This window comes from Panicum virgatum, chromosome 2K (assembly GCF_016808335.1).
Source record: "Panicum virgatum strain AP13 chromosome 2K, P.virgatum_v5, whole genome shotgun sequence".
NCBI lineage: Eukaryota > Viridiplantae > Streptophyta > Magnoliopsida > Poales > Poaceae > Panicum > Panicum virgatum.
The window spans coordinates 65,204,133-65,224,743 of record NC_053137.1 but is presented as its reverse complement, the minus strand read 5'-3'; the positions used below and the strand labels follow the sequence as shown (position 1 = coordinate 65,224,743).

General features: G+C 46.0%; 1 protein-coding gene and 1 long non-coding RNA gene across 2 annotated transcripts; both read left to right on the top strand.

Moving 5' to 3' along the window:
• Positions 1-10,168: 10,168 nt before the first annotated feature.
• On the top strand, positions 10,169-12,908 carry LOC120695592 (cytochrome P450 709B2-like). The gene is made up of 5 exons (XM_039978799.1): positions 10,169-10,588; positions 10,844-11,103; positions 11,220-11,601; positions 11,703-12,043; positions 12,815-12,908. The coding sequence occupies exons 1-5, from the start codon at positions 10,169-10,171 to the stop codon at positions 12,906-12,908; spliced, it is 1,497 nt and encodes a 498-aa protein (XP_039834733.1).
• Positions 12,909-13,487: 579 nt separating this feature from the next.
• LOC120694612 lies at positions 13,488-15,743 on the top strand. Its single transcript, XR_005683564.1, has 4 exons — positions 13,488-13,859; positions 14,042-14,159; positions 14,329-14,446; positions 14,930-15,743. It is a non-coding gene; the product is annotated as an uncharacterized LOC120694612 (long non-coding RNA).
• The last annotated feature ends 4,868 nt before the right edge of the window (positions 15,744-20,611 follow it).

Sequence of the window (20,611 nt, the reverse complement as noted above, 5' to 3'; positions counted from 1 at the left end):
TAGTAAAACACAAATATTGTTTAGAGGGCAACGCCAACAGAGATGGCATATGCTCAAGCAAGAAGCTTGCATATACATATATCAAATTTAACGGGATTCAACATTCAAGTGTGTTTTTAGATGGCAACTAAGATTCCTGGAAACTAGGCTCTTGGTCATCTCCGGCTCCATCCTTCGTAAGTAGTTGTTTCAGTTCACTGGAGTTGAGACCTATCTTAGTGTCCAACTTGATCAGCATGATCTCTCCTTGAGCTCCAACCAAACTATCGACAAGAGACCAATCCATGGTCCCCGAAACACCAATATAGCTGAAGAAGATTGTCCATTGGAAGATTCAGAGCTACTCCACGTAGTTGGCACCAGTTCTTCATCCTATCCACAAGACCTCATACAGATTATAGATTACAGTTCTATCTAGAATTCCACAACCGATCTCAAAAAATATCGACCGTAAACGAGATGTACAAATGGTCCCCCTCGGCTCGTCTGTCCTCTTCCATTCGGAAAACCACACCTGACCTGGGCACTTGGCCACCTCTCACTAGAGACACACGATCTCCTCTCTGTCGACGCTAATCTGATCAACACACCGGTGCGCTAGAACGCGCGGATCGCAAATGATCTTCACCAATGGGCTTCAGACAGGACTGGTCAGACCGGTTCCTCCAACCGGTCTGACCGGTTGGACGCAGAAACTCGCAAAAACCTAGAACCTTAAACTCGGGAGGGACCCCGTCGGAGCTCAAAGATCTAGGGTTGCCTTGAGGTCGGCAGGCCACTCAAGATGCCCTTGAACGCCGTATAGATGAGCAAAGAATAGCAAAGGGGTTGGAAAAGATTAGAATTTGAGTAAAGGGTAAAAGAGATTGTATTGATTCGAATGTAGTTAGAAAAACCCTCAATCGGCCGCAGCCTTTATATTTATAGGCCGGGGAGTACGTACCCCTTCAAAATCGGGTTACAATAGAACTCTTAATATAAAACCCTAACCCTACTCGAATTACAGGCCCAGACCGGTCTGACCGGTCGGCCCAACCGGTCAGACCGGTCGGCCTCGGTTATTGCCAATTTTGGCCTCCAACACATGCCCCCTGCCTTTTTGGTGAGCTATGCAAGCCAAAAAACAAGTACCTAAATATGCTCTAATGATACAGAATTACAACTCTAGCACTGGCCTAAAAATAATGCTAAGGGCGATATCCAAATACCGGCCGTCTTCATCTTCAAGCGTCTTGCCAAACACTTGGGTAATATTTCTTCAAATATCTTCCATTCAGCGCCCTGGTAGACGTTCTCCTTGCAGCGTCTCCATCATATAAGAATTTCCGAAGATAACTTTGACAATTTTGTATGGACCTTCCCAAGCCGGCGACCACTTGCCAAACTTATTGCTCTTTGTCCCAATAGGCAGAATTGTCTTCTAAACCAACTCACCAACTTGAAAAGATTTAGGCCTTACCTTTTTTGTTATAAGCTCTAGCTACCCGAAGCTTGTCCTTCTCAATTTACTTCAAAGCTTGTAACCGCTTGTCACTCACTTCATCAATATTATCCATCATCAAATCATAATAATCAACAGCGGAGAAGTCATTTTGTTTAGCCAATCTATAAGCGTCCAGATTTATCTCAACAGGTAAAATGGTCTCTTGACCATAAACAAGCTCAAAAGGAGTAACTTTAGTAGCACCATGTCTGGATATGCGATGAGCCCATAATGCTTCGGATAAAACCTCATGCCACCTCCTAGGATTCTCTTCTATCTTTTTCTTGATGAGCCTTATCAAAATTTTGTTACTAGACTCGGTCTGACCATTGGCCTGAGCATAATATGGAGATGAATTGAGTATCTTGATTTTGTAAGATTCGGCAAATTCTCGTACCTCCTTTGAAATAAATGATGAACCTTGATCCGTTGTCAAAGTTTGAGGAATGCTGAATCTATGAATAATATGCTCCGTAATGAACTCAATTATCTCTCTATGTGTCATATTCTTCAAAGGTACCGTTTCGGTCCATTTAGTAAAATAATCCGTCGCCACCAAAACGAAGCGATGCCTCTTTAAAGAAGGAGGATTAATTTGACCAATGAAATCCAAACCCCATCCTCTGAATGGCCAAGACTTAATGATAGGATGTAATAACGCAGCAGGCACCAACTGAATATTACCAAACCGTTGACATTCTTCACATCCTTTATAATATCTAAAGCAATCCGAAATCATACTTGGCCAATAAAAACCGGCTCTCCTAAGCAACCACTTCATTTTAGGAGCCGATTGATGTATACCACAGATGTCCTCATGCACTTCTCCCATAGCAACACGGGCCTGATCGGTATCCAAACACTTGAGAAGAACATCATTGGCGGTTCGACGATAAAGCTCATCGTCAACCAAAATATATTTAAATGTCAAACGCCGAATATTCCTCTCTGCACCACGACTAGGGTCCTTTAAATATGACACGATAGGCACCCTCCAATCTTGCACTTCGGCTTCAACCTTTTGAGTAGAATTTGCAGCCGAATTGCTGTTCATGCCGCCCTCAGCGGTCAAACCGGTCTCTGGACCGGTCAGACAGGTCTCAGCGACCGGTCGGACCGGTTCGTCCAGAACCAGTGACTCGGCTTTAATTCGCATCGGCTTTCTAATGTTGAAATATTTCTTCGTCACATTATAGTCTGATGCTTGTTGAGCCAGAGCATTACCCTTTTCATTATCTTCTCTTGGAATATGTCGAATCACAAATTCATCAAAGCAAGTGTAACAGAACCGCCCAAATTAAACCGGCTTAAGTGCGCTAACTATCATCTTAAGCGTTAATCAAGTAAACACGCACTTAAAACGGTGTAATCCGGCAGCCTGTTGGGTTAAGGATCGAAAACACTGGAAGTCTCACACGAAGACGAGCACAGATGATTACAAGCAGATAAAAGTTCTCAAATTTAATTTACAATGCGGAGTTCAAAATGCAGCGGAAATTAAATAGAAGTTTAGTTTAGAAAAACAATGATTACTACGATGACGTGAGGACGTCACATCGAGCCCACCGATGTGAATCCTGGTTAGCTCCAGCCAGCAGTAGTTACCTGAAAACAGGGTGACAACAAACCCTGAGTATACTAATACTCAGCAAGGCTTACCCAACATGGGTATACTTAAGCCACTATCTAGACATGCAAGCTTTTGGCTCTGGAGTTTATTTTTGCTGAAAAGCGACTAATGGTGGATCCTTGATTTCAATATTTTAGCTCAAGTTTAATGTACAAATATCAACTAGGTTTGCATAAACATCTAGAGCAAACATGGTACATCACATTATATTTTCCAAGAGTATCACAAACATATATTCCATCCTCGTCTTTCAATTCTTATTCCACTTCTTTACTACGATGTGACGCGGTGACCAAGGCTCTCATATCCGCGAGTCACAGCGAATCGATCCGATTTAACCTTTCAAGGTGGACCTAACTCACACGACACATGCAAACCACGCCGGGCCACACGCGTCAGCTGTTTCCATCATTACCACGACATCTGAACCACGCCTGCTAAAACCCAGGTGAAGGGCCCCTCACGGCGAACTCCCGGAGAACCCGGAGGTGACATCTAATCCAACACCCGCCATCATCCCATGCCCAGCGTAGCAGGACGGAATTCAGAGTATCGTCGTAAAGTGGTACACAGTTTACCGGTTTCGACTACCTCCTACTTCCGATAGGTGGTTAGTACTGTTCAATCCTCGGTCAGCAGGGCCAACAACGGTACGGTCCTCAATCGACACAGGCGGAGGCTTACTTTCCAAACATTCCAAATCTGTAATCCAATTCCTCTCCGTCCAGTCTCCAATTTTCTTTCCTCACAGATTCATTCTCAAGCCACTTTTCCATAAGTAACAAAAACCTATAGCTCGCGAGTGACAGCAATCACTCGACTTCTACCGGATCCTAGTTAAGCATGGCATTACTAACGACACCTGTATACTAGTATAGACTCATAGGTACCTAGGGAGAAACATGCATACTAGGGTTCCATACAACTCCTAAAAATGTAAATGCACAAATACTTAAATAAACATTGAATACTCAAATTAGGGGTTATGCTCCGGGGCTTGCCTGGGTTTGACACAAAGTCAGTTAGTTAGATTGTAGTCTTGCACCGGCTTGACATCATCCCAGTCCAAGCATGCACTCCAGTCGGTCCTTCCGTCTTCTGGAGTGGTCCACCCGTGCACCATCTTCTGGCTCGGCTTCAACATTGCCCTCCGGTTCCATGTGTCACACATCTAGTGTACCTAGATGATATGCAACGATGGAAATGCAATGCAATTAAATGAAAGACATGACTGGGCAATCATTTATAGAGTAGAATCTAACATGTTTTAGTTCATAAAAAGAACTAGGTGTGGTTTTCAAAACCCAATTATTTAAACAAGATAAACAAATCAACATATACTAGTTAAATATGCATAAATAGCCAAGTAAGGTTACACTTAGGCTCTGGTCATGAAATTTTTACACAGCAAGCATAATTTAGCTAACAACCTACTGTAAAAAAAATCAGTAAGTTTCAAGAAGTAGAAAAAAACAGGAAAACATTTTACACAGCCACTGCAAGAAAACAAATTGATTTGCACAGGCCAAACTATGCAGGTGCTGGTGATAAACTTTTAACTGAGTGTTGGCTATCCTAAGAAGAGCTTACAATAAATTTTTCAGAATTAAAACAGGAACATACAGAGCATGATAAATATAGCAAGTTATAGCTGTATTTAACAAGATTCATTTTTCTCGACAGATGTACTAAGTTCTAGTTATCTAAAAAAATACTAAACTTTTTGTACAGCAACTAGGCACCAATTTAAAGGTACTGCACACTCTAATCTTACCCGAATCTTTCTTCTCAATGGGCACAATATTAGAGATCCACTCCGCATAACGACAATACCGAATAAATCCAGCTTCTAACAAGCGATTAATTTCTTCTTTAATTCGATCATTCATTGCAGGATTAAATCGCCTAGCGGATTGTTTATAAGGTCTAAAACCAGCCTTAATCGGCAGCCGATGCTCAACCAAATCACGACTCAAACCAGGCATTTCAGAATAACTCCATGCAAGGCAATCCACATACTCTTTCAATAACTTTATTAAGTTGGCTTTATATTTAGTCGATAAATTTGCATTTACAAAAGTCGGCCTAGGAACACTACCATCCCCAATATCTACCTTTTCTAAAGGATCAGCCGACGTAAACCCTTGGCCTAACTTATCCATGTCTTCAGTGTCTTCAATGGCCTCGCACATATCATTCATCCGCGACCGATAGTGCGCAATCCTCTCAATCAACCAGTCTGTGTCAGACCGGTCTAACCGGTTAGACTGACCGGTCTGACCGGTCGGCTCTGTGCGCCGATCTGATAACCGATCTGACCAATCTGGACATCCGGTCTGACCGGTCTCGCCTGAGTTGCCTGTTGCACTCATTTTACTTGCAATAATGTAGCCGATTCTCCATCGGCTTTAGAGTAGCAGGCACGAACCCATCCTTGGTGCAACTGATCAGCTTGAAATCAGACAGATCCAACCCCGAGAGACATTTGATATCATCATGCACGCCAAGAGTGTTGGCATTGGCGGTTGCAATGAAGGATGAAGTGTCACCATGAACCACTTCGATCTCATCGCCGATCCACTGAATGAGAATTGATGCAAGGTAGAAGGCACACATTGATTGGCATGAATCCAATCACGTCCAAGTATCAAGCTGAAATTATCTTGCACCTCAGAGACGAAGAAGGCTGTTGCTAGCGTCTTGCTCCCCACGGTCAGCTCCATGGAAGCCACCCCTTTAGCACCAATGGGATCGCCTCCACCCACGCCGTTGACCATCATGTTCGTCTTGATCAACTCTTCGTCCGTCCCTCCAAGCTTCTTGAATAATGAATAGGGCATCAAATTTACTATTGCCCCTCCACCAACAAGCATACGGGAAATCGGCCTTCCATTGATATGACCCCTCATGTAAAGGGCCTTCAAGTGGTTGTCCGATTCCTTGGGCTTCTGGAATACGGCCTCACGTGACCTGAAATCCAGAAGAGCCGCTTTCTCCTCTTCCTCCGAAACAGCGTAGTATTCTTTGGAGAAACGCACAACATTTATCTCCATATTGTTGTGCGTCGGAGAAGCTTCGTAATCCACTAGTTCCTCTTCACCCAAAGCTGCAGGAACTACTGGAACGTCATCACGTGAAGCCGAAATAACCGCTTCGGCTTTCTGCTCATCAACAGGCTGGACCGGTCGGACCGGTTGCTCCTGGCGGTCAGACCGGTTACCTGCCCCGGTCAGACCAGTCGCCTGGGGCGGTTCGACCGGTCCTGCTGACTGTATAGTGGGTTTAGCTCGCCACTCTTTGCCTTGAGGAACCATGGGCCGATATTTATTGAAGTGCTCATCCCTGAGCTTTTCGGCATCTTGCTCCTTCTGCTAGTGACGCCTCAAGCGCTGCAATCTCCTCTTTTGCGAGTGGCTTAAACCCGGTGGGTACCACCTTATTTGATGATACTTGCTCGCCGAACTACTGCTGCTGGCCTCATGATCATTGGCCAACACCTGCTTCTGGGGATCAGTTTGAGCCGATTTACCAAACACCATCGGCTTCTTTCCAACATCTTTGACCACCACATTCACATCACCAATTTTAACAATATCATTGGTGGTGATCTTCCTAGAATCTACTTGCCTTGGCTGAACCTCACCCTCCTTCTTCTTGATGCGATATTCCTGCTTCGGAGGATGAGATTGGACCAGTCTCTGTTGAGACCGGTCGGGCTGTACCGGTCTGACCGGTGCAGCATGCTGCTGCTGACCAGATTGGCGCGGGCCCAATCGGTCATGCACCGGTGTCCTGGAGCCTTCCCCTTGATAATGTGGCGGATATGGCATGGGAAAGCACTGTATCCAGACCCCTTCATGCTCCCACACTGGATTTGTAGCATTGGACGCCGGAAGCATCCATGGCATGGTAGCATATGCCTTCTGGGGCGGGAACACAGTGACAACATCACCTCGGCACTTGCTGGGTCCTTCCCTCATTGGAGAACCACCTCTACGCGGGGGTGACCAAGCCCTCTTTTTTAATGGCCGATCCTGTTGAACGGCCTTTGTGTACTTATTCAGAAGTTGACCAAAAGTTGGTTTTTGAATAGCTATCTTCCCCTAAACCTTTGGCTCATTCCGCTTCCAAGTACCCATTTCTGGGCGCTTGGGCTTAAAAGTTCTTGGTCGACCCTGGGATGGACCGGTCAGTGAAACCGGTCTGACCGGTCGGTCCTGGACAGTAGGCCGACTCGTAGCAGCAGAAGAACTTTCTTGCCCCTGGGCACTTTAGCCTCGACAGTAATTTTTATTAGCTCCTTGCCATCAGGAGTCTTTTCCAGAACCACTTCCCTGGCCAGAATCTAGTCATCGACATTCTTCGGCCTTGTTTCACCAAACACCATATTTTTGCCTTCTGCACCTTCGGCTTGTTCCGGCCGAAGCAGCACCTTTGCATTGCTCAGATAAATAGTATGTGTGTTGGTGTGAACAAGGAACGGTGTCTTGTCAATCTTCATCTCAGGAAAAATCAATCGTCCTTCATTCATGGCCGATTGAACCTGACGACGAAACACATTGCAATCGTTAGTTGCATGAGAATGAGAATTATGAAATTTACAATAAGTTCGCCGCTTTAACTCCTCAAGCGGCGGTATAACATGAGTAATCTTAATATGCCCCAAACGCAACAGTTCATCAAAAATGCGATCACATTTGGAAACATCAAATGTAAATTTCATCTCTTCTTTCCGACCCTTTTGAGTCGGCTTAAGTGATGCACAAAAAGTCGGTTTGGCCGATGATGGCCAAACAAATTCGGCAGTGTAAACCTCGTTATCCTCATCAGCCGAAGAATCGGAATCATATTCAACAATATGAGTGTTAGACCAACGAGGCTTGTATGCATCCTTGGAATTTTAAATTTTATACTCTAAGTTCATTGCCCGAAGCTGTAAAGCATTAAGATTAAAGTAATCAAATCCTTCGAGCTTTTCTTTCAAATATGAGCGCAAACCATTAAGAGCAATATCTACCAAATCCTTATCAGAAATTGACAAATTGAAGCATCGGTTTTTAACTTCTTTAAACCTTTTGAAGTAATCGGATACCGATTCATCTCTAGTTTGTTTAACCGATGTCAAATCTGTAAATTTTGCTTCATTATCCCTACTATAAAAGTGATCATGAAACTTTTGTTCTAATTCGTTCCAAGAGCGGACCGAATTTGGGGGTAAAGCAGAAAACCAAGAAAAAGTAGTTCCAGTTAACGACAATGAAAATAAACGCACCCGCAAAGAGTTACTAGAACTAGCTTCACCCAACTGAGCCACATATTGACTTATGTGCTCCCAAGTCGACCGATTATCGTCCCCACTAAATTTAATAAAATCGAGAACACGCCACCCCGTGGGATAAGGAACCAAATCGTAAGCATCGTGGTACGGTCTTTGATACAACCGATTCCTACCAAGATTTATGCCCAACTGACTAAGTTTAGTACCGAGCAAAGCATTCAAATCAGCTCTCATCCTAGCAAAATCGGCTTCATAGTTCCGGCTACTAGATGTTTGGGCATTTGTTGCTAGACGATTGGCTGCTGGTTCAGTAGTACTCATTGTCTGTGTAGCATGATGGGGATTATTTTTTGTCAAATCATCCCAAACATCTTGTGGCATAGCGGGTGGAAAAGGAGGCTCGCCGTAAGATTTGGTGGTATACGGCGGCACGAAACCATCCAATTCATCTGTTCGGCCAGGAGCAGCCGAACTCAGAATTGGCGCAAGCACGGGAGTGGACGCCGAGGCCAGCACCATGGCACCGGTCTGACCGGTCTGAGGGATCGGTCTGACCGCACCGGCCGCCGAGGCAGCGGTCTGACCGGTCGATGCGACCGGTCTGACCGGTTCGGCCGCGGATGGCCGAACGGTGCCTGGTGGTGGTGACTGCCCAGCGAAATAATTCGGTGGCATCCCAAATTCCACATTAACTGTAGACGCAGGGGCTGCCGAACTAGGGGTAAGATCTTTAGTAGAATATGTAGTATCCGCGGACTTACCCTTCTCCAATCTATCCATACGCTTAGATATGTCAATCAAAGTGTTTTGCGCGGATAGTTGCGCATCATTGATCTTCTTCCCAAGCTCAGTCAATAGCATGCTGTATAGATCTGGATGGGAAGAACTTACATTGGTGACCGTAGGGGCAGGCGGTGGTGGTGTAGTAGCTGGGATCGACGGCATGACGAATGTCTCCTTTTGGATCACACCTTGCCGAGTCTTCCCATAGCATGCTAGCATCCTCGCCTTGATCTCCTCGTTCTGCTGCTTCAAGTCAGCTTCGAACTTTTGGCGCTGCTCCTCAGATAGATCTCCATATGTGACGTTGATAGCATTCGACGGATCTACCTTGGACGCATCTCCGTTCTCACCGGCCATTGAAACCGATGTAGATTGTTTCTTCTTTTTGTTCCCCAGCAGAGTCGCCAAAAAGTATGTTGATGCTAATCTGATCAACACACTGGTGCGCTAGAATGCGCGGATCGCAAACGATCTTCACCAACGGGCTTCAGACAGGACCGGTCAGACCGGTTCCTCCAACCGGTCAGACCGGTTGGACGCAGAAACTCACGAAAACCTAGAAGCTCAAATTCGGGAGGGACCCCGTCGGAGCTCGAAGATCTAGGGTTGCCTTGAGGTCGGCAGGCTACTCAAGACGCCCTTCAACGCCGTAGAGATGAGCAAAGAACAGCAAAGTGGTTGAAAAAGATTATGATTTGAGTAAAGGGTAAAAGAGATTGTATTGATTCGATTGTAGTTAGAAAAACCCTCAATCGGCCGCAGCCTTTATATTTATAGGCCGGGGAGGCCGTACCCCTTCAAAATCGAGTTACAATAGGACTCTTAACATGAAACCCTAACCCTACTCGAATTACAGGCCCAGACCGGCCAACCGGTCAGACCGGTCGGCCTCGGTTATTGCCAATTTTGGTCTCCAACACTCTCCTATCCCTATCTGCCACCAGCCGAGCAAAGCCGGCGCCGTCTCGGCGGCGACCGCGGCGCGGCGCGCACCATGGCGTACGGGTGGCTGCTGTCGGCGGCGGCGCTCGCCGCCGCGCTGGCCTCGTGGGCGTTCGACGCGCTGGTGCGGCTCGTGTGGCGGCCGCGCGCGGTGGAGCGTCGGCTCCGGGCGCAGGGCGTGCGCGGGCCCGGGTACGGCTTCTTCCACGGCAACCTCCGCGCCGCGGGCGCCGGCGTCAGGCTCGCCGTTGCCGGTCACGACTTCACCCCCATCGCGCAGCCGCAGTTCCGGGAGTGGGTGCCCCGGTACGGGCGCGTGTTCCTGTACTGGTTCGGCGCCACGCCCAACATCTGCGTGGCCGACCACGCCGTGGCCAAGCAGGTGCTCGCCGACCGGACGGGGACCTTCATATATATTAGCACAGGGAAGCAGGAAAGCACGAGCACGTGCATGGAGCTGTTTGGTTTGCGTGTACCTTGAGCTTGTCCATGTTGAATGCCGGGTGCACCACCTTCTTGTGGCTCTGACAGTAGTCGCCGTCGGTGAGCACGAGGCCCTCGCCGAGCAACCGGAGCAGGTTGGCGTTCATGCGGTTCTTGGGGAACATCCCCGTCCGGTCGGCGAGCACCTGCTTGGCCACGGCGTGGTCGGCCACGCAGATGTTGGGCGTGGCACCGAACCAGTACAGGAACACGCGCCCGTACCGGGGCACCCACTCCCGGAAAGATGATGACCGCGACGATGGCGGATTGCGCCCGGTCAATGGTGACGGGCTGGGAAGCGCAGCTGGCGAGCCAGCAGAAGGAGGGGTGTCACCAGGTGACGATCGAGCTGAGCGACCAGTTCGAGGAGCTCACTGCAGACGTGATCTCTCACACAGCCTTCGGGAGCAGCTATAAGGAAGGGAAGCAGGTGTTCCAGGCACTCAAGGAGCTGCAGTTCATCACCTTCTCAACACTTTTCAATGTCCAAATTCCAGGATTCAGGTCAGGGTAGTAAAAGCGCAGTTGCACTTGCTGCATGCTGTCCAATAAATGACCCAGAATAATCTTGTTTCAGAGAAAAAAAACAACACAACAGTTCTGAATTTGTGACTTTGCAGGTATCTTCCAACTGAGAAGAACCGGAGGATGTGGAAACTCGACAAGGAGGTGAGGACCACGCTCGTGAAGATCATCAAGAACAGGCTCGCCGCCAGGGAGGAGAAGGCGGGATACGGGAACGACCTGCTCGGGCTGATGCTGGAGGCCTGCGCGCCGGAGCACGGCGGCGACCAGCTGCTGAGCATGGACGAGATCATCGACGAGTGCAAGACTTTCTTCTTCGCGGGGCAGGAGACCACCTCGCACCTGCTCACCTGGGCCATGTTCCTGCTGAGCACGCACCCGGACTGGCAGGAGAAGCTCCGGGAGGAGGTGCGGCGTGAGTGCGGCGACGACAGAGACCGGGCGCCCACGCACGACATGCTCAACAAGGTCAAGCTGGTGAGTTTCATGGCGTTTCATGCACCATCTTCAATCCCCCGACATTGTTGAACGATCATGCTTACGAGCTGCAAATTGTTTTGCTTGGTATCTGTCCACAGATGAACCTGTTCATCCTGGAGACGCTGAGGCTGTACAGCCCCGTCCCGCTCATCCGGCGGAGGACGAGGGCGGCGGTCGAGCTGGGCGGCATCGTGGTGCCCGAGGACGCGATCCTGACGTTGCCGATCGCGACGATGCACCGCGACCGGGAGGTCTGGGGCGAGGACGCCGGCGAGTTCAACCCGCTGCGGTTCGACGCCGGCGTCACCAAGGCGGCGCCCAAGAACCTGGGCGCGCTGCTGGCGTTCTCCGGCGGACCGAGGTCGTGCATCGGGCAGAACTTCGCGATGATGGAGGTGAGGGCCGCGGTCGCCGCGATCCTGCAGCGGTTCAAGCTAAAAAAAATTCTGTTGACGATTGAATTTCGTCACAGATCACTGAAAAATCGTCATAGAATAGTATCTATGACGATCTCAAATAACGTCATGTATCGAGCGTTATAGATCACACCTCGTGACGTTTCTTAAATTTTCGTCATAGATTGCTTAATCCATGACATTTTAAAACCGTCATGGAATGTCCCCGGGCCCCCGAAGCCCAACCCAAACCCGTTTTCTATGACGAAAATTAACGTCACGATCAGTATAATTTTCGTCACAGATTCAATTGCCATGTCACACAATGAGGACATAGAAGATGACGTGGCTGCTGACATGGCGATGACGTGGATAACAATGACGACGTGGAAAACATGAAGTTACATTACCCATTGTTATTTGGTAGAAGCAAATAAGCCATAGAAAAAAAATCTAATAATAGCAATTGTCATGCAAACAAAGGACACTGAATGAAAGTTCATGATTTTTATGAAAGATCAAATAAGAGAAGCAAAAACTTGAATTGAAAATGAAAAATGTCAAAACATATAGTTAAAATAGCTATGACGATTTTTATGACATTAATGTTAAAACGTCATGTTTTGTGGGCTCAGTTATGACGAATTTAATAAAACGTCATATTTTGTGGACTCAATTATGACGAATTCAATAAAACGTCATAAAGTTCTGGGCTTAGGGTCCATACCTTCAAATTCGTCATAGATTATGTGTAATTGTGACGCTCTATTAAAATATTATAAAATTTTCGTCATAGATCACCACATTTTGATCACGCTGTCGCCGGAGTACGTGCACGCGCCGACGGACGTGATCACGCTACGGCCCAAGTACGGGCTCCCCATGATCGTCACAGGTGCCGATGCGTAGTGCCAACTCAGCGGAGGACATCGCTGAACAGAGTTGTACAATGGTGAACGTGAGCTAGCGGAGATTTAGTCTGGTCTAGACGTCTAGTCATAGTAAGTAGTTTGTCATTCACTCATTCCATAAAAAAAATGTTCTGTAGTTTGCACTAAATAAAAGTACATCACTCCGTTTGCACGTATTAAAATGTACTGATATCTAATGGTCACCACAAAACAATATACAGTACTCCCTCCATTCTTACATATATAATATTTCATACAAACTAATTAGTTTGAAAAAAAAACTAAACAGTCTGTACATATATATAATGTTTGCACGAATTTTTTGAATAAGACGAGTGGTCTAATTTGATGTCGAAAAAGTCAAACGACTTATAATTTGGAAAGGAGGAGGTATCTACCATATTCCTTATTTTTTATACCACTTCTTGCCCCTCATCCGGCCACGTCGCTCTTCCATGTCGCCCATCCGATTTACCATCCGATGGCTCAGATCGTCTCGAATGGATCTGATCAGAAACAGCTTCTCGCTCCAACTCCATCGGCAGCGGCTTCCTGCGCTTCTCTATTGGCTTCTCCTTCTTTCTTCTCCTGATCCGCGCCGCAAAATATCTTCCCAGCTTCTACCTCTCCTCCTCCGTGCACGACTCCGCCCGATCCCGCCGCCTCTCTTTCTTTCCCCTGCCTCCGTCGGCGGCTCCACCCCCCTGCGCCAGTCACGCGCGGCCGTGGCCTCCCCAACACGGGTGACGCCGGTCTCCGGCTGCCCCGGCCATGCGGCAGCGATAGGACGGTGGCACGAGGCCACCCGACGGCGCCACCGCCCCAGCACGGACCTGCGTGGTCGCCTCTTCTTTTGCCCCTGCTGCGGCTCCGCTCGGCACCTCGGTCTGCCCGCGGCGTGTCACCTCTTCCTCTCCGTTGCCCCGGCTCAGCTCAGCGACCGGATCTGGTGAGCCCTCACCCTCTTCTTCTCCTCCTCTATTACATGGCTGCTCCCGTAGGCCCTCCATCCCTCCGTGTTCCCCTTAGTGTAGATGACTGGCCACTGCTGCTGTGCTGCAGTACTACTCTTTGCTTACAAACCTTTTTCAAAATTAGACCATGTATCTAAAGTGTTCTTCCATTTTCTAGGTTGTTGTATTCAGAGATGCTGCAGTCCTTATGCTTAATTATGTTCATGAAATTAGACCGCATGGTTTTAAGTTGGAGTACAGCTACTTCGAAATTAGCATGCATATTTGACTGAATGGTAAGCTGGAGTACAACTATTTCAAAATTAAGATGCGTATTTGACTCAATGGAGAGGTACATCCTTAAGATATGTAATAGCATGGGCCACAACAGTTGCAATTTCCAAAATCAGTTAAAATTCCAGTATTTTAGTACATGTATCTAAAGTGTTCTTTCATTTTTCTTAGGTTGTTATATTCAGAGATGCTGTAGTTCTTATACTGAATTATGTTCATGACATTCGAGCACAAGGTTTTAAGTTGGACTACAGCTATTGCGAAAATAAGATGCATATTTGACTGAATGGTAAGTTGGAGTACAGCTATTTGGAAATTAAGATGCATATTTGAGTATTTGACTGAATGGAGAGGTACATCCTGAAGATATGTAATAGCATGGACCACATCAGTTGCAATTTGCAAGCTCAGTTTAAATTCAAACATTTTACCATTTATAGTTGCATATAGCTATCCTCATGTAATATACAGTTCGTATTGTATACTTTGTAGAATACCTATTCCTTTCTTTGTACATCCATCTGAAGTGTGCTTCCATTTTTTTAGGCTCATATATTCACAGATGTTGCAATTCATATAGTGAATTTTGATGATTAAATTCGAGCACATGGTGTTAGTTTGGACCACATGAATATTGGCCGTGGTTTGGGAATAAGTTATATGTTTCATACACCAGATAACATTCCTATCCTAGGACTGCTGATGCTTTCGCACTTTATTGAAACAAACTTGATACAGTACTTTGTTGAGTAACTCTAACAATGCTTTGCAGGTTGTTGCTCAGTTTCACAGGTTGTGGCTTAGTTTTGCTGGAATGTCCCACCTGCTTGCGAACTCCACTGGATGGGTCTTCGCTCCTGCCCTCCAGACTTCGATTGATTGCATAGGTATAGTAATTGAGAAAATACTTCCGAACTAATATGTATCTAGGTATGGCCTTCTAAATCTCGGTCAATGGTCTACATTAAACAGTCTATATTGTCTATCATGCCATTTGTCTCCAAATGATTATTTTGGCTTATATGCTTGGGTTTAGCTGAAATGCATGACTGAATTGATTACCTACACCTTTCTATAATACATGCATTTTGTTATACTTTTCGCTATACCTCCCAATCTAAGTACTTCTCTATTTTACTGCCGTCCTTCCATTTTCAGGTCAGGATTTAACTGAACAAAACTAGATCTCGGCTGCAAATTTTTTAGAGTATTTCAATTTAGGATTGGTAATTTTAGTTATATTTGTAAATTAGCTTTCGACACATATCCAGTTTCTTAAATCTTAAAACATTTCATATCAGCTAGCTTATTTCATTGCGTGAATAGGGAAATAAACAGCTGCTCTAATGGTCTACATTTCTATGTGCCTGTCCTGATCAGAGGCCTGCGCAAAGTTCCTCATGAACTGTGATTCATTGCAATTTCTATGAGAGGTACCTCAGAGACTCAGATCTCCATATTTCTAGCAACCTTTTGGTTCTTAGATTCAATTGTTTCAGAAATTCTATATGCCATATTTCGGACTTCCTGCCCCGTGCGAAGCACGGGGTACCTGCTAGTATTCTAAATTTTTGGTTGTTAGTGCTCCTCCATACCAATTAATCCTATATTGGTGAATGCAGCCTCCTGTTCTCCTTTTCCTATTTTTCTTCTCACACTCTCTTTTCCTTTTTCTTCTTTTCGACTTGATAATAGTCTCGTGAAAAAATTATGTCGAAACTAATCATGAGAAGCTTAAGAATAAAAAAATCACGAGAAGCTTGTTCAGAACTGTTCTACACATTGCTCTGCTCCGGATGGAGGAGCGGCTGGAGGGACCGGGGCTAACACGGACGACATGCTCCTCAAGCTGAACCTGGCTGTCACCGTCCTACTAGGAGTAACTGGAAAGAGAGGGGGAATTTGGGGAAACGGAGAGAAATCAAGAAGAAGAGGGAGCAAAAGGAAGAACAAGAATAGGGATTGGGGAATGAGTTCCTTCTCTATTCGATTTATGTCTCTGGCCGTCAGATTTTTTTTTTATAGAAAAGGGTAGGACGTTTATTGATATAGAATTTTTACATCCAAACCCCTCAAACCGAGGGACCTCTGAAAGAAACGTAAATTACATTGACACTCAATAGAGGTCCACATTATGGTCTTCGTCGCCGCCGGTTGGAACCGCCTCTGCTTAGCGCTCTGCCTCACCACTGAGTGGAAGAGTAAAGCATCAAGGAAGAAGCTTGAAGCCGACACGGCGATTGCTAATACGCGCGCGCCCCCTGGCACAGCAACTAACAAATGATTTCCGACAAACTCAGCATATGCCATTTCCGGCGTCGGGATCATTAGCTTTCCTTTTTCAGTCGCCTGCACTCAATGCCGCTAGCGGCCCAGAAGTTTTGAGATCATTCGTTTTCTTTTTTGGGCCGTTCACACTAAATACCGCTAGAGGCCCAACGGAAGATCATGTCACACAAGCTTATTTTGTTTTCAAAAACATGTCACGCTAGCTACCTTTGTGTACATAATTTATGTCGCGCTACATAACTTATTGAACTAATGATGTACAAGTTTTTTTTGTGCTATATAGCCTTTCTACTTCGTAACTTTTTTGAACAACTTATGAACAAAAGTTTTGTTATCATACAATGTGTGCATACAATTTATGCATATTGCTTTGGCTTTTTTATGCATAACTTATGAACATAAATCTGTGCATATAATTTCTGTAGTGCAATTTTATGCATATAATTTTTGTGTCAAACATTTAACTGTTAAGATGTACAAGTTGGGGGCATAAAAAAGTATTGCTTTTTTGTATACATAATTTACTGTTACATAACAATATTTTTATTTTCATAACAAGAAACAAAAATTGTATACATAATTTTTGTATTGTATGCATAAAAGTTATAATGCACTGAAAAGTTATGTATGATAAAAAATGTATTGAAAAACTGGTATGACATGTAACTTATGCATAACTTATCACGTGTGCTGTCTTGTATGCATAACTTATGTCGTGCTACATAAAGTTATTACTATCGTGTATAACTTATGATGTACGAGTTCTGGACATCCGGAAACAAATATTTTGTTGCTAAATTGTATAAATAATCACTAAAAAAATATCCTCAAACAGGCCAGCTAGCGATCGTCCGAGCATGCCGGGCTGCTGCGTCATGATGGGCCATAAAAAACTGAACACCAAAAAAGAAGGGGCGCGCTCGCGCCGGATCCCGCGGAGGGGTTGGACCGATTGTTGGACCGCGAACTAGCGCGCGGTGGCCAAAATGGATTCCGCAGCCGACACCCATGCAGACGAAGAAACTTCACGGTTTTGCATGGCCACCAGTGACACACCAAAAATGGCATGTACTTGAAACGTTGAAAGCTTCGGCGAACTGCCGACGGCCGTAGCTTCGTCGCGACGAAGGGGATCTGACGCCTGACGCCTCAACAGGAGATCCCAATCGACGGAGAACAAAGAACCCAAAAAGGGGATTTGGACCCTCGAACCCGAGCAGACGAGATCGAGGTAGACAAACCTGACAAAACCATCGCCAGAAGATGCCTTGATGCAGCACTCGCCGGAGATAGCTCGCAGGGACAAAACAACCGGTGGAGACATCGCCATCGCCACCGAAGACCGAAACCGCATCCGGCGCCGAACCGGAAGCAGGAGACCTACCCTAATCTACTTAACCTATAGAAATAGACTAGTATAAACAACCTGACGCCGATTCCACCGAATCCTTCCTTCTCCGGCGCCAGAGAGGCCACCAGAGGCGGAAGGAATCCGGCCAATCGACGCCGGGGAGGAGAATCGCCCTGCTGTCACCTTCTGGAACTGTAATGGTGGGGAAGGAAGGGTCGAGACGCGCTTTCTCTGGCCGTCAGATAACCGCATATCCCTTTGTTTAGTTGCAAAGTTCAAAATTCCAAAAAAAAATTCCGGCACCTGCATGGAGAATTAAATCTAGATAAAATAAAAAACGCATTGCACAGTTTGCCTGTAAATCGTGAGACAAATCTAATGAACCTAATTAGACCGTAATTAGACGCTTAATTGCTACCGTAATGCTACAGTAAACACCATCTACTGATGGATTAATTAGGCTCATTAGATTCGTCTCGCGATTTACAGACGAGTTCTGTAATTTATTTTGTGATTAGTCTATGTTTAGTACTTCAAATATTGGAAGATGCTCTTTCAAAAATTTTACATAGCGCAACTAAACAAGGCCTATATTTCCAAGCGTACCGGCTCCAGCCCAGATAAGAGAACTCGGCTCATAACGGCCCACGCACACATTGGCCACTAATCCTTTGGGTACGGCCCATTAAGCCCGTGACACTCGTGATGCCCTGCAGCTTGCAAATTTGTGCAGCTTCTCACTGGTCGCTTTGATTTCTTGCTTGGACTTGGAGAGTTGGAGGAGGACCCCCAATATTGGTTTTAGTATTTTACCGTTGTCCGCTCATAAACAATCTCACGGCCGATTTTCTCACCGCCCGCAGCCGCGCACAGGTGATTCACGTGGTGGGCCTCACGTCATCCCTATCCTTTCATTTTTTTTTGAAAATTAAAGTAGGAGCACTACCAATTTATTTAAGAGAAAGCAAGCTGTTCAAAGATACAGAAATATTACAAAAAACTTATACGACTCAAACTCATTGTCAAAAAACTAAAACACCTCAGATGTCCGACAGGCCATCCTTCTCAGGTTGACCTCCTCCTTAATCAGCTATCCTTTCATTTTTATGATTCCTTTCTTTCACCTCTCTCGCTTCTCTTTCCTTCTTCCTCTCGTTCTTCTTTTTTTTCCTTCCTGTTGCATCCTGACTCCCCCCGGCCGAGCTCGCAGCGCCAGCGGCGGCGGGATGGAGCAGTGCGGCTAGGCGGGGGACGAGAGCGGTGGCGGCGAGGCTGAGCGGAGCCACCAGAGTTGAGCAGCGCGGGTGGGCGGAGCCGGGCTCCCCAGGGCGAGCTTCCCGTGTGGCGTGACAGCACGCTCTCCAGTCACTCGCCCTCGGCGGCGGCTACGAGCTCCCCCGGGCACGGGGTAGGGGCGCTTTTTTTTCTTTTTCTTTTTTTGAATTGTTGGATGCAAAATCTTTTTCCAATTTTTTCTTCTGTTTGGATGCAAAAATGATTTTTCAAATTTTTTTCTCAAAATTTTCTCATCCCGAACTTTTTCTCATCAAAGTTTTCCTTTTTTCTCTCTAAAATATTTTTCTTGAAAAGTTTTCTCTGGAAAAACTTTTATTAGAAAATGACAAAAAAAATACTAAAAAAGGAAAAAAAATGACGGTCGGAAGACCCACCGCACGGAGGGCTCCCTACCGTCGACCTAAAATTAGAATACCCCAGGAGGACCTCGTCCGCGTCCCTGGGCGACCGCTTGACCTTCTAGTCGCCGAGCTCGAGCTGCACGGTTGGCACGAGAGATTTTGTCGGTCCTGGCCCTGGGTGAGATCATCGGTGACGTAAGCGAGCTTTGCCCAGACGTGCGCCAACTTTTGTGAGTGGTGATAACGAGCCTTTCGCTGGACCAGCCGCTTGACTGCTTGAGCTGAGCTTCGCGTCCACATCCACGTGCGACAGGGAGAAGCGCGTCGCTCCTGCCGGTTAGTTTCTGGAAGATCTACTCGTATCTATTGCCGTCTTACGCTGGATCTTCGATTGGGTTCGTGCCTGAGGTTTCCAAATTGACCTCTCCATTGCTTCTCGAACACAGGGGAGCCCCTCTGCTTCTTGAGCGTAATATGCTTCTAGCTAGTTCTAGGAGGCTAGGAGCCTAGGACTATTCTAGGACCACGGCGTACTCGACTGTGACTCTAGAGGAGTGACCGCGTCGCTCTTCCAATAATTGCATTCTAGAAGCCTCAATAATCTGGATGTGGCGTCAAGCAAGCCGTCAACTTCAGTACATACATGTTGACAGCAGTATGGGATGTTGACAGCAGTATGGGAGCATATAGAACCTCAAGATTCCAGCCATTATTTCGACAAAATAGATAGATTGCAAACTGCACACACGCCTCGAATTAAATACAGCGGCCGTACATGTTGGCAAAGATGAATTTCTTCAGCAACATGAACTTACCCAATACCACTTTTAGTTCATATAAGCTGATAGAATTCGTAAGTCTATAACATTTTTTTTAACTATATTGATACTACCCTACACGTCTATATATCTAGGGCGCTCCATTCTTCGTGTGCTCTGAAGCTCCGACGACACTTTCAAAGTGGTGAAAATAGTCATGATATTTATAAGAAAAAAAAATAGAAAACATAGCTGCAAAATTAATATTCCATGCCATAAAAAAATTAACCACAGAAATGATGAATATGTATAATAAGAAACAATAGGGAGAAATTCTGCTAAAAATGTGATGAAAAATGCAGTTTTCACTGTCATTTGTGTCTTTTACTCTCCTAAAATAGATTATATTTTGAAGTTAA

Excerpts from the sequence above, each read along its gene's own strand:
- LOC120695592 (XM_039978799.1), top strand. The coding sequence starts at position 10,169 with ATGGCGTACGGGTGGCTGCTGTCGGCGGCGGCGCTCGCCGCCGCGCTG. Across the intron at positions 10,589-10,843 it reads TGGAGCTGTTTGGTTTGCGT|ATGATGACCGCGACGATGGC; the intron begins GTACCTTGAGCT and ends ACTCCCGGAAAG. Across the intron at positions 12,044-12,814 it reads CTGCAGCGGTTCAAGCTAAA|GCTGTCGCCGGAGTACGTGC; the intron begins AAAAATTCTGTT and ends CATTTTGATCAC.